At 36.5% G+C, this 19,343-nt stretch overlaps 1 protein-coding gene across 1 annotated transcript in view; it reads right to left on the bottom strand.

Moving 5' to 3' along the window:
* Window positions 1-19,343, bottom strand: part of LOC135082444 (unconventional myosin-XVIIIa-like) — a 138,585-nt gene that overhangs the window by 87,155 nt on the left and 32,087 nt on the right. The window contains exon 4 of the mRNA XM_063977239.1: window positions 16,223-16,360. Within this exon, the coding sequence (XP_063833309.1) occupies window positions 16,223-16,360 (138 nt within the window). The remainder of the gene's footprint in view (window positions 1-16,222; window positions 16,361-19,343) is intronic.

The raw sequence follows: 19,343 nt of genomic DNA, 5'->3' as shown, positions 1-19,343 counted from the left end.
TTTATTATTTACCAAAAGAAACAATGCTTACACGTAAAGCCTTCGCTCGCCGGGAGGAGTCCCAACTCCAACTGGCTTTGAGAGATTTGAAGGCAGCCAAAGACTTGATTGAGCAATTAAATAGGGAAAGAGAGGACAATGAGAGGGAGCTGATGGATGTGTGGGATAAAAACAAGCATTTAAAGAAAGAGATGGCTGAGCTGCACACCAACTATGAGACAATTGTAGAGGAACGGAATAGGCTACAATTAATCATTGACGGGTTTGGTGAGTGCAATGAAGAGTACGTACACAACCTCAGACGTATGACCATCATGAAACAAGACCTTTATGATGCTCACAGCCATATCGAATTAATGGAAGCTGAAAGAGAAGCCTGCACAGCCACCAAAACCCAAATCATGTTTGACGAGTTAGTCGGTAGTGCGCCCAGCCTGACCCAAACTGCATCTGACAAACAATTAATTACCATAGACCTAACTTGTGATAATACTTTAAACAATACTCCTGTATGTGGTAAGATTGTCAGATGCAGTAAAAATAAATTTAAAAAGTATGTAAAAATTAGTAATTATATTAAAAAAACAAATAAGTTGATTAAAAAACAAAAATGCTTATACAACAAAGTAAACTATATAAATGAGAGACAGCGTCTAAAGAATGAGCTTGACATATGTTCCACAATGTTAGAGAATAGTGTACTGAAATATGAACATGATGTCGAAAACCTAGAATATAAATTATGTAATCTTAAGAAATCTTTGAACACAATGTCTGTACGGTATCAATGTACAAAAAAAGAGTGTGATGAACATTTCCAGGCTTTGAAAAAATTTATATCTAATTGCAACTGTCAAAATTCTATCCTATTGGATGAATCTTGTACAGATAGTTTTCAGTCTGGTTGTGAGTCACCACCTACTCTAAACACCCTAAACAAAGACTACTGTCCTAGGATATCATTATCACACACATTTATCAGCGGCTCCCCAACTAAAAATATTGAAAAAACCAACATAGTAATGTTCAGTGATGAGTTAGGCAAAAATATGGGCCAACTTATTAATAGTTACTTGGGACAAAGTGTAATCAACCATTGTTTACCGGGTGCTTCCTATTTACAAATTATGAGAAAAATAACAAATTATTCGTTCTCAATAAATACCACATTAGTAATTTTAATAGGAAATAGGGGCAATGTAGGCAAAAAAGACCTACTAAATATTTTTGATAGCTTATGTTTACTTAATGTAGATAAAATAATTTTGTTCACATTCCCCTACAGTAGAAGCTTGCCACAGGAGGAAAATAATTTAAGATATAAATTGAATTTGACATTGAATACACTGACATATAATCAATGCAAATTCCATGTAATTGACATTAACAATTATTTAAAAAATAAATGTTTATTGACAATAGATAAATATAATTATCTAAATAAATATTGTAAAAGACGAATAGCGAATTCGCTATCATATTTTATTAAATATTTAGCCATTAATTTGGCTAGCCAAACTGCTTTTATTGAGCAGAACATGGATGTTCGACCCTTGGAATCTGTTCCAAATCATAATTTAAATTACATCGTAAGACAATAGAGGATAACTCTGGCATACAAAATTCGGGTACAAAGAAATTTAACGGTTTTAATTTAGTGCATCAAAATGTACAAGGCTTCTCCGGCAAAGACTTGGAAATTGAGTTATTTATCCAAGAATTGAATATTCATGTCTTATGTTTAACGGAACATTGGCTCAGGCAATATGAACTAATGCTGAGCATTAATAATTATAAGCTTATTAGTTCATTCACTAGAGAGTTAGCTATTCGTGGAGGGTCACTAATATTAATCAATGATAAATTAAAATGTAAAGAGCGTAAAGATATTGTATCTCTCTCTGTCGAGCGAACTATTGAGCTGTCATGTGCAGAACTGGACGACTATGTTATTGTATGTGTATATAGGGTCCTTCTAAATCAGCTACGTTCCGTTTAATGGGAGCATGTATACGTCACACTGAATACGTTCCCAAAGTTTGAGCCAAAAATTCAGGCTAGTTTCCGAGATAATTAAGGAAACAACTTCATTTCTTATCAACCCAATACAACACCCTGTTCAGCTGATTCACTACTACACTGACAAAAATCCGCACGCACACGAGCTTACGTAATGGCCGCCATTGCGCTTGTGCTGCCGTTGGGCCACTGGCCGCGAACACAAGAGTGCCGCCGGACGACGGACCGGGCGCCACACAAGCTATTCTAGGGTTACTACTAGTTATTTAAGGAATTAAATTAAGCAGAAAATTAAAGTTTATTTATTTTTGGTAACATAAAAAAATCTTATGTGGTAAGTACTTATTTAGTGGCCTTAATGGAATGATGTTTATTCAAAAGTTCGTTAAAATACTTTTGCGCTTGTAAAAATCTTTTATTTCAAACGTAGCAACGAAACGAAGCAAAAAAGTTAGTTGCCGAAATCAATGACTTATTTTTATGCCATACACAAATGGGATAGTTACCATGACTATGAAATTTAGAATTACGGTTATTATTACGATAAAGCAGGCACATTTTTCATGTTAATTTTAATCGCTTAATATCCCCTTAGCAAATTAAATAAAAATGTGATTCGTAATTGACTCGATCATAGCAGAAACTAAACGCTATCGAATTATCTACCTGTGATTATCGGCAGTCTTTAGTATTCCGAAGTAAATAAGTAAATAATTGTTCCCAACTATCAATTTTAAACTGAAATAATAATCATTAAAATCATCGTAGAAACAAAAAAAAATTATAAAAGTAAATAATGATAGTTTTATTATTATTAAGATTAGAAAGAATTTTGGAGTTGACATCCTTATTTATGCGTGGCGGAGTCGGTGGTATCAAAGACAGCCGTCCCTCACAATAGCCGACCGCGCTAGCACAGTAGATATATGAGCTAAAGCAGTACGGAAACTTAGCCCTTTCGGCGAGTTAAATACCTACACTTCAACTGAGTGTTAGGGTTGGCACTCTTAATATTTATAAAATTAATAAGGTTCTGACTTACTTATTTATTAAAACGTTTATTTAGGTTTTTTAATTATCAAATACCTAATGGAATAAATTAATTGACTAAGTAGTTAACAAAAAAATAAAACGTTAATTAGGTTCTATAATGATCGAATACATAATCGAATAAATTGATTAAGTACTATTAGAGGCCTAATTTATTTATGAGAATAGAAGATATTCTATTCTCATAAATAATACCGGATACTTACTTTCACATAGCTATTGCCTCATTTTAAATACAGTTCATCACTTAGTACAAAAGCGCGCGGAGCAAATTACTTTATCAAATAGAACACATAAATTGTTAAAAAGCGTAATTACGTAATTTAAAAAGAACTATTACAAAATCAGATGTAAGCACTTTATTTAAAAAGTAATAGGTATTTAATCATTTTTACAATTCAGAATTATTACGAAGTTTAAAAAATGAAAGTTCTGGTTTTGAAGATGCCGAGTTCAAGCAGCCGTATACTACGCAATACACTCGTGGCATGTTTTTTAAAAATACAGCGGACAGTGCATGCAATAAAATTATTATTAAAAACAACGCGCGCGACACTCGCGACGGATGAACTGCGAGGTTCGCTTAGAGCTCGTGTAAAGCGTGCGTCTGTGTGCGTGAGTCTGATTTCGAGCGTTTGTATGAAGCTTCCGTACTGTTTGATTTATCTACTGTGGCGCTAGTGTTGTAAGAACCTCGAGTCTTTAAAGTCTTTATTTTGAGACTTGAGTTTATTTTTAAGACTAGGACTCGTTAGTCACATGAATAAGGGAATAATTGAGTCTTCCGAGTCCTTTCGAGTATTTTAAGTTCTTTGAGCTAGACTGAATCATGACATGAACTTGAGTTGGTGTATACTAATAGGCAATAATGAGTGATTTCATATCATCATCCGTATGTTATATCCTAATTGAAAATAAAATAAATCGCACAATACAAATGTAATATCAATAAAATTGCATTAAACGCAAATAATCGAATCAGAAGTATCCATCTAAAGACTGACGATTTTCGTAATCAAAAAGTTAAAACGGTCCAATAAAATAATAAACACACAGTCTTAATTCATAGCTATTTTATTTTCTTCAAACTTTTAATAAGTGAGATTCCAAGACTCGAGTGTCGTATCGTACATAGAGGTTGCAAATATTCGATAATTTTCTATTTCGAATATTCGAATATTTTTCCAGTGATATTCGAATATTATTCGAATATTCGAATACTTTCAAAAAATAAAAAGTACTAAAAATACCAATGTTTTTATTGCTGGTTTTATTGCTTTGGGAACTATATTTTAACTATTTAACAATATAGTTTTTAAAACAGTTATAAAATTCTCATCATCATCATCATTTCAGCCATATGACGTCCACTTCTGAACATAGGCCTCCCCCAATGACTTTCACAATGACCGGTTGGCAGCGGCCTGTATCCAGCGCCTTCCCGCTACCTATATGAGGTCCTCGGTCCACCTTGTGGGTGAACGTCACACGCTGTGCTTTTTGGTACGTGGCCTCCACTCCAGAACCTTGCTGCCCCATTGGCCATCAGTTCTGCGTACTATGTGATCTGCCCATTGCCATTTCAGCTTGCTGATCCGTCGGGCTATGTCAGCGACTTTAGTTCGTTTAAGAAAGAAGAAAGAAAGAAATATTCAGGATCTCCACATTTCTGATTCGATCTCGTAAAGAAACACCGAGCATAGCCCTCCCCATAGCACGCTGTGCAACTTTGAGCTTATTTATAAGGCCTATTCTATTCTCGGTTGCCCAGTCAAGTTGGATTCGACGATTTACCTTTTTCTCGAAATTTGATCTACCTAGCCGAATCGTTTGTCAGAGGTAGACATACTTGTCAACAGTCTCCAGAATTGAGCTCCAACCGAAACATGGACGCTGGACAAAAGCTTCGTTTTGTACATGTTCATCCGAAGGCCTACCTGTTGGGAGACTCGATTAAGGTCTTCGAACATTGTGCCGAGGTCTTCAAGCGATTCTGCCATGACCGCAATATCGTCAGCAAACCACAGCTGAGTGATGTATTTGCCATTGATAGTTATTTATGGCGAATCCTTTCCATTCAGGGAGCTTGAAAGCGCCTTCCAATGCAGCGGTCAACGGCTTAAGAGATATAACATATCCATACTTCACGCATCGCCGCAGAGGAATCGCCCTCGTGCTTTGCTCCTGTACTCGGACGGACCGACATGGTAGCGTTTCTGTACAGGCATTTTAGCACCTCGATATACCGATAGTCGGAGAGACTGCAGCAGTGCTGTCTTGATCGAATCAAAGGCCTTCTCATAGTCCAAGAAGAACACCACCACGCTTCTATCCCATGCCTCTGGCGTTGTTCCCTGAAGTAAGACGGAGCTAAAGAGTCTCTGAACGAGTATCGGTGTTCCACCTGCGTTCAGAAGCTCTGAGGTTATCCCGTTATCACCTGGTGCCTTGTTGTTCTTTAGCTGTTTGAGAGCCTTCCTAATCTCGTATAGGCTGATATACGGGATGTCTTTGGTATAGTGTCGCGTTAACCTAGCTCTTGCGTCTGTTCCTGAGCTATTAACAAATTTGGAGGTATATAGCTGTCCATAAATCTTTTCGATCTCACCCGAAACCTCGGTTTTTGTTGACGTTACCGTCTGCCGTCTTCAGCATCGTCAGCTGACTTTGCTAAATAGAGTTGTCTCTTTGAAGTTATTTGGAACTTTGGTTTCGCTCTATCGCCTCTTTTATACTATTTGTATCAAAGTCGCAAATAATAAAAATATGATTGAAAAAACAAAAAACACAACTACCTAAAAATGAACAGAAAAGACAGAAACAAGACAACTTAGTGTTCACAAATGCAGTCGGAAGCATCATGACTAGTTCTTTTAGCGGGTGATATGTATTTGATGCCTCCGACTGTATTTACAAACACTAAGTCGTCCTTTTACTATATTTTCTGTTTATTTTTGTAATATTCGAATATTCGAATACACGTAAATTTACTATTCGAATACTAATTTGAAATAAAAATTCGAATATTCGATTGCAATCCCTAATCGTACAACACTAGCCGGCGCGCAGCAAACGAACTTTTAGACACGTGCCGCCGCCTTTAGACACGTGCCGCCGGCCGCCGGCTAGCGCAATGTACACTCACCAAAATAAAATTAAGAAATGCAACAAACTTTTTTTTACTATTCAAATTAAAATTGTGTTTATTGTTAAATCACAGGTACATAAGATAGGTCATAAATAAATACCAAGTTGGAACGGAAATGATTCGGAAATTTTATTTAACTAATTAGGTACCTACCTACCTCATCTACTTTTCTATTGTAATAGAAATGATGACATTAACGATTAATTTAAGAATGGACTTTGATTTAGGATAAATGGAATATCAATACAAACAAATTGAAGAGTTTTATTTGCTTCAATAGTCTAATTTAATGTTTCTAAATAATTGACTAGGCCATTGAATTACCTTCACAAAACAATAAGTTCGATTAATTTTTAATTATTATCTGTTATAGGATATTTTACCATGAAATACTCAACACCATAATTTAGATTCAAATCAATTGAAATCGAAAGCAAGCAGATAAAATAATAAACAAATAAGTTTCTTTTTTGTCGTCGACTGTACGCTTATGCCAACTTTTCGGCTCTTGCTTTGGCGGCGTCGGCGTCTTTGTGTCAACAAAAGGCGTGCGGCTTGTCGGCATTTGTCGGCGCGTGCGCTTTGATTTAATTCAGTTTTTGATTAGCTTTCTTGTGTGAAGGTGCGTTTTGTAGTGCTCGTGAAGTGAACTATGAAGCACAGATGCACAAATGCAAATAAATTTACTAAGACGCGCCTTAAAAATCATGGCCTTTGCTGGTTGATTTTTCGATGGTATCGTGAGTCCGTTTTACTGTGATTAACATAAGATAATAAGGATAGACAACGATATGAGAGTAGGCCTGCAACATTAAAGTGATAGCTCGCCCAATCAGTCGATCAGCTAATCGGCTATCAGCTGTGACGACTGCTGTGAGTTGTTATGACGTGAGTGTAAACAACAAAAAAGTGTGCAGTGGTAGTGAGCGTTGTGTGTGTTGTGTCTCGTGTTCCTGTGCAGAATGAATACACTACAGCTTTGTTGTGTGAGTAAAAAATACAGCATGTTCCATTATGTAAGACGAAATGAATTTTTATTTTTGTTAGAAAATGTAACTTTGTAAAATCATTATAAAACACATACTCAAATTTGGTGAACTTGTTCAGTGTACCGTATAGATGCCCCCATTAAAAGGAATGTAGCTAGTTTAGAAGGACCCTGTATAGACCCCCATCTAGTAACTATGAATTATTTGAAACCACAATGGAAGAGGTACTTAGAAGAGTGTGTAATAGTTCAAAGAAAGTAGTTGTATGTGGAGACTTTAATATTAATATAATAGAAGATTCCTCTCTTTCAATACGGTTTTTAAATTTATTCAAATCTTTTAACTTGTTAAATCTTTTCTCTGAACCAACTAGGGTGACTCCAACATCAGCTACTTGCTTAGACAATATATTCTGTAACTGCTTAGTGCTAGAGAAATCAATAATAAATTTTGTTAATTCTGATCATTGCGGTCAAATAGTGTCATTTCAACACCATTTTGTGCCATCGAGCAAGGAAATAGAATATAGACCAGTCACTGCATCCCAGAAAGACAAATTTAAATCTCAAATATCTAATAAGGTCCCACTTTTGCATTATTTTAACTGTAGTATAAATATTTTATATGAGCAATTATTTGAATTAATTAAAAATGAGTTCAATAAAACTTTTCCTAAGAAAACAATTATTATTAAAAACAATAAAACTAAATTCAGTGACTGGGCTACAGTAGGTATTTATATTAGTAGGAAAAAAATGTTTGAATTATATGGTAGAAAAGCCTATAGTAGCGACCCGGACTTTATAGAATATGTAAAAAAATACTCAAAAGTTTTTAAACAAGTTTGTACCATGGCAAAATCTATTTACATACGTGACAAAATTAAAAACTCTGGCAACAAAATTAAAGCTACTTGGAATTGTATTAATAAAGAAACTTGTAGAATTATATCTCGGGATGACACATTCGCATTAAGAATTGATAATAAGTATATTAAATGCAATGATAAGGTAGCAAACGCATTCGAAGGTTACTTCTCAAATGTACCAATCATAACAACAAGCAATCTTAATTCATGTTCATATCAGGCAATGTCTCTTCTCGAGGGTTGTGTTGATGTTTGCAATAGCCCATTAAAATTTAGACAAATAGACCCCATAGTTATTATAAAAACTTTCAAAGAACTAAATATAAAAAAGACAGAGGATATATGGGGCATATCAACAGACATAATAAAACCCATCATTCCTCTTATAGCTCCCCATTTAGCTCATATCTTTAATGAATGTATTAACGAAGGTCAGTTCCCTACCCTGATGAAACATAGTAAAATCATACCATTATTTAAAGCAGGAGACAAAAGTGACCCATCCAACTTTAGACCTATATCGATACTACCTGCGCTCAGTAAAATATTTGAAAAAATTATTTTCAATCAACTACTGTCTCATTTTAACTTAAATAAACTGTTTCATGAAAAACAATATGGGTTCACAAAAGGGAAAAGTACGACCGATGCAGGGGTTGCTCTTATCAAACACATTTTCGATGCTTGGCAGGAGAAAAAGGATGCTATTGGTGTATTTTGTGACTTATCGAAGGCGTTTGACTGTGTTGATCATCAAACTCTGTTATTTAAGCTAGAACATTATGGCGTATCAGGCAAGGCCTTAAGCCTATTACACTCTTACCTCTCAGACAGATTACAAAAAGTAAATATTCACGGAACTAACTCTTCGGGCGCCCCCCTAAAAATGGGAGTGCCCCAAGGCTCAATACTGGGACCATTGCTCTTTCTGATTTATATAAATGATCTACCTTTTTATTCAAAGGACCTTTGTGAGATAGTATTATTTGCTGATGACACTTCTTTAATTTTTAAAACTGACAGGCGTCAGGAAATATTTGACGACGTGAATAATGCTCTTTCCAAAGTATTAGACTGGTTTACAACTAATAATTTGCTATTAAACGCAAAAAAAACTAAATGTTTAAAATTCACTATGCCTAATGTCAAACAAGTTAATACTAATATTACAGTAAATAATGAACGCATTGAACTGATAAACTCTACTGTCTTTCTAGGTATTACCCTAGACTGTAAATTACAATGGGGCCCCCATATTGCTGCCTTGGCGGGAAGACTTAGTTCAGCTGCCTTTGCGGTGAGAAAGATCAGAAACTTGACTGATGTTGAAACAGCAAGGCTTGTATATTTTAGTTATTTTCATAGTATTATGTCTTATGGTCTTTTACTGTGGGGCTCAGCAGCAGACATAGAATCAATTTTCATTTTACAGAAAAGAGCTGTTCGGGCAATATACGGTCTTAAACCACGTGACTCGCTTAGAGAAGTTTTTAAAGAAATCAATATATTGACTGTGGCTTCGCAATACATATTTGATAACATTATGTATGTCCGTAAACATATACATTTATTTACTAAGAAAAGTGACGTCCACTCATTTAACACGAGACATAAGAATAAACTTGCTGTTCCATCATTTAGGTTGCATAAGATAGGTAATTCATTCTTGGGGAAATGTATTACCATATTTAACAAAATACCACACAACCTTGTCGAATTGCCAATAAACAAATGGCAATGCCAGATTTTGTATGGAAGGTGGCGTCTTTTTTTTTTCGCGCGGCCATCGACCAAACTTTGTTTTTTGATTACAAAATAGTGTAATAAACCAAACTTACTATGGCATGTATACCTCTAAACTCAGTCTGAACTGAGTTACGAGCATTAGAAGTTTAATGATTTTCATACTAGATTTGCTTTTTGCGCGCAAGTTTTGTAAGAAATTGCAACAAAATATTGCGCTATTTTTTTATTGCGCTGATTCTGATGCATACTGATGTCTGGAGCCTTTAATGGATGGTATTGTTTGTTTACACATACAATGTCATTATTTTGTTGCAATTTCTTACAAAACTTGCGCCCAAACAGCAAATCTAGTATGAAAATCATCAAACTTATGATGCTCGTAACTCAGTTCAGACTGAGTTTAGAGATATACATGTTTTACTAAGTTTGGTTTATTACACTATTTTGTAATCAAAAAACAAGGTTTGGTCGATGGCCGCGTGAAAAAAAAAAGACGCCAATTTCCGGCATTGTCTTTTAAGATACATATAAAAAATACCCTTATGTCCAAAGGGTACTACAAGGTTCGAGACTATATTGATGACAAGGATGCGTGGTCAGTTCAATCTGCACATATTTGATGTACTTAAATTTGACTATTCTTACCGTTAGATAATTCCTGGCAATAAGTGGTGATTGAGTTTGTTCCGGCGTTTCTTCTCAGCACTTGCCATATGTTTGTCTCGAAGCGCTGGTAGGGCCCAAAAGATAAGGAGACATGTAAAGTGCCCCATAAGGGCTACCTTTTCTTTTTTTATTATTTTCTATTGACGTTCATAAGTGCCACTTGTGGTCTAAACTGAATAAATATTTTTTGATTTTGATTTTGATTCCATTGAGGCACAACCGCAGCCACATCAAAGCGGTCCTCGAGGGTACTCAGCGTATAAACAATACCTACCTACCCTCACCCCGCGGATCTAACTCGAAAGAGTTCGCTTTAAACAGTTAACGAGGTACCCACAACGGCACGTCAAGGTTTACACTGTTGCATCTTATGTTAGAGGTGACAAGTGTGATTTTGCAACAAAATTTTATAAGTTGATGTGCTGTAAGCTGTACTTAGACCAGATTGTATGGAACTAACGACTGAAGTGAGGATGGGATTATGGGAGACGAAAAAGTGTCTCGCTGTATAAAATGTTCGGCTTTTGTCAATGTAGGCTCTGTGGTTAGCTTTATGTAGAACATGTATACGGACTTATCGCTTATGACCGACGCTTCAAACACATGCGTCGGCGCGGATTTACAGCAAAATTAAAGGTAAACAACGTGTGGCAACCACTTGGTTATTTTTCAAAGAAGTTGTCTCAGACTGAAATAAAATATTCAACTTATGATAGGGAATTGTTAGCTGTTAATGAAACATCTCAGACTAAAAGGTGACAGAATGCACAACAGAACTAGCTTTATTATGTGTCAGTAAAGCCTTCTTCGGCGACAAAGGTATAAATGCTCGTGTTCATCAAAACTAAAATTTACCTACAGCTGGACTCAAGTTCAAACCCTCTCACTGGCGTCATACCACTGGGACAGACGATCTTTCAAATAGGATTAAGAAAATGAAGCAAGGTCTTGCCATTTCTCATCCCATTAAAAACAACGAATAGTACGAATACCTTCCTAATTGTGGTTAATTATGATAGTAGCTAAAATAAATAGTTTATTTTTAACGTTCAGACACTAATTGTAATAAACAGTCCCCCTGGACCACATCCCGGCTCTCAAATCAGGGAACAAATAAAATCAATAGTCAATCTTCATTATCCCGAATTCCCGAGTAATATTTAGACCCTGCACCCCAGTTACTGGAGTAAAACAATAGCATAGCCCATGCGAAGGGTTTGTCTGACCCTAGTAGGGTGACCAGGCTGTTTAGGGGGTCCCGGGATGCATGAATGACTGAGAACATTGTGTGTGAGGTATTTGGCGAGAGAGTGATTGACAGAATGAACAAGTTACTAAAATGTGGCAATAAGCTTCTGCTTTTTACTGGAAACTGTCTCGCGCATCTTGAGTAATCTTGACATCACAAACACCCGTTTAAACTATCCCAAAACATGATTACTCAGATTAGGTAAGTCCCTACATTTACAAACTTCTAAATTTTGCAAGTTAAATATCTCTCTCTAAATAAAATAAAAAAAAATTCACGGAATCGGATCGGGTGCATGCAGTACAAGCGTAATCGTTCTAAAAATAAAATTTTAGATACCATTAAAAATATTCCTTCAGAAATAGTTATCAAATATCTGGCAACCCCACACTGTAATGTGGTAATGCGTACAACAATGACTCATGTGTTCCTGTTCGCCGTCACGCGAGAGTACGGGGAGAACATAATTGAGTGACTCTCCTCTCCATTGGACCAAGTGAATTGGGAGTTTGGAATTTACTCGAGTACCTACTTGATAGAGAGACTTCATAGATATACTCAAAAATTACTAATTTCAGATAACAGTGAAAATATATTTTATAAATAGTTATCAAATATCTGGCAACCCCACACTGTAATGTGGTAATGCGTTCAACAATGACTCACGTGTTCGCCGTCACGCGAGAGTATGTGAGGGAGGCATGATTGAGTGACTCTCCTCTCCTCCCGTGGAGGCCGTGGACCGAGTGAATTGGGAGCTGGCAGATCAATTTACTCGAGTACTTGATAGAGATTCGCAAATAGGTTTTATGATTTGATTGACTTATCATAGGTTTTTTCATGTTCCTGGCATGTTAAACTTGATATAGGGCACAGCATGTTAAAAAAATGCTTTTCCACCTTATCATAATAAGGTTATGAAGACATAAATACAGAGGAGAGAAACCACGCACGAATCATGCAGGAGCATTCCTACACGATTTGCGCGATTTCATATACGAATTGCAATGTCAAATATTTACGTATTGAGAACTTTTTTTTTCTTATTAGCATCTGATTAGGGATTCTAGAGAACAGCTCGCAGCAACATTTATCTACAAATACGCGAATCTAATAAAGACCGTATGGCAGTGATTTTCCATACAAGTTGATGCATAGTTAAATTGACCGTATAGTTTACAAACCAGTCAATTTTGTTGCAATAATCACCCCTTTTCCTACGTAAGATACTGAACCTCGATCTGATATCATCCATGCAGTCTGATACAAATCTATTTTAATCAGTTTTTCAGTAGATTACAACTGTCTACAGCATTTTTGCGCACGGGTTATGCATAGCTTATTTTTATTGCTTTAATACCTAGAAATAAGAATAACAACAAAAAATTGTTCTGAATTTGCTTTTATGTGTAAAAAATAGAAAAATTCATATCAATGAATGTATGAAACATGAACATAGAGATGATTTAATTTGTTGCCAAATATTTTTTTTTCTTTCTTTCTTTCATTCTTTCTAATAATAAAACATACCAAACATCCATTTAAGATTTATTCTCACAAGAGAAAATTTAAAATAGAGTCCAAATATTTATTAAAAATGAGAAGTTCTAATTTCCTGTCATGTTCCATAGAAGATTTTTCTCATAAAAATCTAACTCTATCATGCTTTCAGTATACTGACCTTGGTAACGTCGTCTCTCAAATCCCAGTATATTTTGATGAAAGCGTGCCCCTTGTTCTTGCGAATAAGCCCCCATAATTATCTTTAAACATATCCCAATGAGAATGTGGCGTGCATCTTTAGAGACATTCTACTATGAAGATGGAAAATTCAAATCGCTATAACTTCTTAAAAAGCAAATATTTTCGATTTGTAATCGCACTTTTTTATATAAATTTGCTTATATAATCAGAATATAATAAGTAAAATCCATGCGCAAAAAAAAAAATTTTTTTTGTCGACCGGTGTTATCCAAGCGATATTGTAAGATGGTTGTTTGATAAGTCTTTAAGACCGATCGGCTTTTCCCACAGATTACAACAAAAACTTTAACTGGATAGGAAAGACTTTCGAGTTAATCACTTGCTGACGTCAATTAAGTTGTAGTACTTGCGTTTAATGTCTGGGTACAAAATAATCACCACGACCTGCTCGCCATAGGTATTGTAAGCCTGACTGCAGTCACGCAATATAAAAAGGGGAAGTGTAATTGTGAGTTAAGTCTACAATAGTTGATCGATGGCCCAGTGAAATAAGATCAATTATTATTATTAGCGTGTTTACACATCAATATAATAAAATATAATATAATACCTTCTAGCTGGCTTAAAGGTACCGCAGGATTTTGTGTTTTATTCATTTGTACTAAAATTCAAGTTAGTTGAAATGTGTAAGTTAGGTACTAGATTGTTACTTCACCCACCATGCGTGTTGGGTCGCCGCAACCCATTTAACCCTTGCAATGGAACGATAAAATCACAAAATGAAACGAATTCTAAAAATACATATAGGCTTGCTCTACATATTTACAACAATACATAATATTTAAAATATTATCATTTACTTATTTATCAGATTGACCAAAATATCCAAGTTTGTATTTCAGCATTGACCAATAAATACATAACTTGTCGCCTACTGCATTGTCATCAGATGAATGAGAGCTCCACCATTGAAGTGTCGAGTCCATTCAATCATCAATCAATCAATCGCTCGCCGACGCCAAATAATGCCATTACGACTGTGTTTTGCTTCAATTAACCGAAACAATTCGGTCATTCATTCCTTTCGTAATGCCGCGGACACACGGGATGACAAGTTGACAACGCCTCATCACAGTGCGTGCTAAGATATCATAAAATACAATGTAAACACTGGAACTAGAGGATTTCCTGTCGAATGTGCTTTGTTTTTATATTTTGGCTTGGAACTGCTTGTGCGATAGCTTTTTGGTTAATTTTTTTTGTCTAACTTTTAATCAAGGTTTTATTGATATTTTGCGATTTGCATCAACTTATTAGGTAATTTTGTACCATTCAGAATCAGATTCACTACCGAATGTGCATTTAATTTAGGAATTAAAAAAGTACCTATCCAAAATTCTCGGGTGGAAAAAATTATGATTTAAATTCCAACTGTAATATCCTAAAAACCTAATAAATTAAAATTACATCACAGGTATTGAGGTTTTGGCTCCACACCGCACACAATATCGCATTACAGCAATGCCCCGTCAAAACAATCGCGAAGGCCGTCAGTTCGGCGCCGGCCACATATCCATTAACTGGTAAACTGCAATATTCAAGTCAAAATATAACACTGGTCTCGGTCACTTCGTCTATAGGACATGTAATATTACACTAACTCAAGCCAGCTGTAAAAGAAATAGTAGCGGTCACAACAAAACACTCTTAAAGGTAAGTGTGTTCACCACAATAACAAAGTGGATCTTAGACTTTGATTATGAGGATGGCAAAAGGATGTAGCCGACTTTTCATGAAGTTACACTTGTGATGTGACACTTGACAAACAGTGACCATCTGCGGAAGTGCAGCTGATTCACATTTAATTTCACTCACAGCAAATACAATGTCAATGACACATCATGCTCAAGTAAAGTGGTGAAATTATTGAAACCAGGAAAAGGAAAAGTAACAAAGATGATTCATTCTGTTTTCTTCGGATTATTCATAAAAACAAAATAAGGACTCGCGCAGCCGTGCTTTCTAAATATGGTCAATTATTTATTATTGAAAAAAAAGTTTATGTTAAGATTATTGACCAAACGTTATCACAATATTTTTGTTCCTCAAGAAAATTTTCTGTCTGCACCATGCCTTAAATTCACGAAGTGATTGGTGACTCACACGCAGTGACAAGGATAGTCGGCCATTCAATTCGTTTATATTGGACACAATTGCATATTGCAACAGAGTGTACACACAAGCAAGATTGTTCCTTACAACCTTTCTTACATTGATGCGAGTAATTATGATCAGCTGTGTCATTTCACGAGAAATTAATTAGCATTTAACTCCTTGCGAAATAAGAAAGTGACCGTAAACTGTACTGATCCGTAACTAAAGGTCGAAGAGAAACTTATAATTGTTTTGTTTGTCGCTGTAATCCCTCGCCAATCCAGTAGCACCAAGTGGAAATTAGTGAAAAATGAGGAAGTTGACATTTTGTGGTTGAACTCGTGGTGAGGTCGTCACCACTGCAAGACACTAGACAAAACTGGTTGGGGAGACCTGATATTCCCATATTTCTCCCTTAGTCATCTCTAACGACATCCACGGGAAACGGACCCTATTCTATACTACTGTCCTCTCCCCGGGTTTTCTAGAGAGAAAATCTCGCTTCGTTGCTATAAGACCACTTAGACCGCCTAAATTGAGCTGTTTCGAACATTTTCTGGCAGTTTTGTGTGGTGTTTAAAAAAGGAATTTGTTTATCTATCCATCTGAAATCACACAGCATGACGTACCTGAGTGGAAGTGAACCTCCGACTGCCAGACCGGCTGAGGGTGCCGCCGCGCACGTTGCTGTCAGCCAGTTCCACGTCACCACCGCCGTCCGCTGCCCGCCGTCGGGATAGCTCGCAAAGCTCGGATATTGGCTGCACCTGGATAGATATGTCATCGTCAAATAATAAGTCGTTGACTGCTGGGCGCAGGCTCCTAGGCACGGTATATCACGATCAAACAGTTGCAGTAAACCTTTAACTTTCACTGTTGGACATATACATATAAAGCACAGTCTATCCCAACTAATCTCATGGCTGCTCAACCGTTTGAAGAGTCGGGCCAAACGGTGGATTCAGTCGTTAAGGACGCGTCGGGCCGCTTACATTTCCTATTTCAGTTACTCTCAGGACAAGCGCAATAAAAACTCAATTGTTAATAAAATAAATTAGGTGCGTATGTTCAATCCATAATCGCGCCGGCCACTTAAAATTCTTTGGCTGGTCACCTGGGATTGAGCAGCCTTGGTCTATCCTATAGCCCAGCTAGCCTATTCCTAATGTCGTTTATGGCAATTCGTATCATGTGATCGAACTAAAGCCTTGTTCGCACTAGTAGAGTAATTTGGACGTCCTACCTTGGAGGATTTGCTGCTAACTTAAAAGGATGAGTGGCAAGTGAGAATGCACAGTTGGCTCGCCATATTTATCTCAGAACCAACGAAAGTAAATAGATAAACAAATACATTTTTCCAACAATAACATCAATTACATAGCTACTGAACTTGTACTAGAGTAGGGCAACTAGATAACGGATAATCATACTTAGTACGAGTAAATACATAATCGATAAAAGTCCATGACTCCTAGTACATATAAAACAGGTGGTCTACAAGGGCAGGCTAGGTCAGTACGGATGCCCTCAAGACTTGAGGGTCCCTAACCTTTTACGAAACACAGACAGAGAGCGAAGGGTTGGCTGATTCGAATTATTAGATTAGGTGTAAGATTAAAGGATCAAATCACTTTGAAGAATTAATTCAAGTTCGTGACTATAATTTGATTAGTATACGTCACAGAGAAATCTAGTGCGTAGTTGCACAGTTGGTAGTAGCAGGCCTGTTCATCTCCGCGAGTTCACATCGAAAACAAAACACGCACGATAGCCCACCTACAGGAGGCGATTCGACAAGGCGTCACATACGAGATACGTACGAGCGAGCATTGACACACGCACGCGTACTCTTGTATTATGGAAAAAAATAAAAAAATACTGTGTAAAAAATACTGTGCAGTATTTTACTGCCTAAATAATAATAAAAACACACAATGTAATTTTTTTAAGTTGCCTGAAGACACTGAGAGGTAAATAAGTGGTTATTGTTATTCATGATAATTCATGCAAATTCATGTATTTCTTCCGACATTTTCCGCGATTTGGCACTTCACGTCACACATTAGTTTGCCGAAGTTCGCCGAGCCAGCTATTGTCAATTATTATAGGTGTCAAACAGGATAGGGTCTTTGCGCTGGTTTTCGTCCAACTATCGGAGTTGCCAACTTTGTGATCTTAAAATACCCTTACATAAATGTATCATAATTATTATTTTATGTCGTTCGAGTGCTCATAAAGGCAGTCAACTAAAGTCCATACTGCAACGCACACACAATCCGCACCGTAACGTAAACGCCTTGCCTCGCCGATGACAGTGCGCGAAGGGCAATGACAGCTCGCAAAACACTGACGTATATCAATGTCTCATGGACTTGGCGTAACTTTAAAATAAACGTACTCGGTACATTACGCACACAGTTACACGCATTATAAATACATACACGATTTAAGAAAACAACATGGCCGCAATATAGGCAATCAGCTGACAGGTATTTGTGTGTGTGTGTGTGCGTGTAGTTGTCAGCTGATTGCCTATAAATACGTTGTTTTCTTAAATCTTGTATAGTTCCAAAATACTGGACTGTCCTGTCTATGACATTGACAGTGGGGCGCCACCGTCAATATCGGATCGCTGGTACAGATTTTTGCCATGTTGGAAACCATATAGTTGAACGATGGTAGCGCCCCCCTGTCATTGAGTTTGGTGGGACAGTTCAGCGTGGGTCATCTATATGTAGGTACCTACTCGGCACAAGTCAGGTAGTTAGTGACGTCACATGAAAATGTTGCCAGAATGAGTACTGACCAAACATTATCTATTTCTTTTTTTTATACATCACCAGGGGTAAGTTAGAAAGAGATAAACAGCTGTTAGTCATTAATTTGTCGAATTTTTGTATAGATCTATATTTCCTCTCCACTATTACCTCCATGCCACAAAAGGCGATACGTTGTTGATCCCTTTCCGAGTTGATTTGCCTGCTATATGACCTGAGCTATGCTTTAAAAAAATGACCCTTAGTCATCTAAGATTTAATTTTGTATGAAGAAGTTTAATAAACACTTAAAATTGTGTTTATAATGCTATCAATTAGACATACGTGCCAAAAACTTTTCCTGTCAGCACGTTTTTTTTCTAGCGCGATGATTTCTGCAATGTACCGGTGACCGGTGTATGGCCGCGCATTTACGTAATTTTTTGGAACTCACTACTTTTTAAATTACATTTTCATTTAGGTAGAACTGTTGCTTAGGCATTATAGATTGCAACAAAACTAGCGCGGGATGGCTACTGCCTTCTGTGAATACAATACTTTGTATTCAAATTTTACGCATGTGTTTATGGCAGCTCAGTGAAATGGACGAAAACCGAAGTTAGATAGAAAACCAGCACAATGACCCTACTTTCAAAAATTAATATTGCGATTTTATAAATCACTTAAACAACTTTATATTAATTTGCGGTACGAAGTACGCCGGGACAGCTCGTAAAACAAATTCATTATTTACATATTACTAATTTATCAACTTTGTTCATTGTTAGTTCATTAGTTGTTCGTGTTTCGTTTGGGTTAGACCAAGAGCCGAATGCAAAAAATAAATGTTACTTAATTATATTAATCCTACAAAAAACGGACGGACGTGTGCAAGTCTAATAGCCATATACTTGGTTAACTCATTTTAAAAAGTGCACAAAAACGTTCTATGTTCAGACAGACTATATGACGAATCTATAAGGGTTCCGTTTTT

This window comes from Ostrinia nubilalis, chromosome 21 (assembly GCF_963855985.1).
Source record: "Ostrinia nubilalis chromosome 21, ilOstNubi1.1, whole genome shotgun sequence".
Classification (NCBI taxonomy): domain Eukaryota; kingdom Metazoa; phylum Arthropoda; class Insecta; order Lepidoptera; family Crambidae; genus Ostrinia; species Ostrinia nubilalis.
Note: the sequence above shows the minus strand (reverse complement) of the source record. Positions and strands in the feature narration are given on the sequence as shown.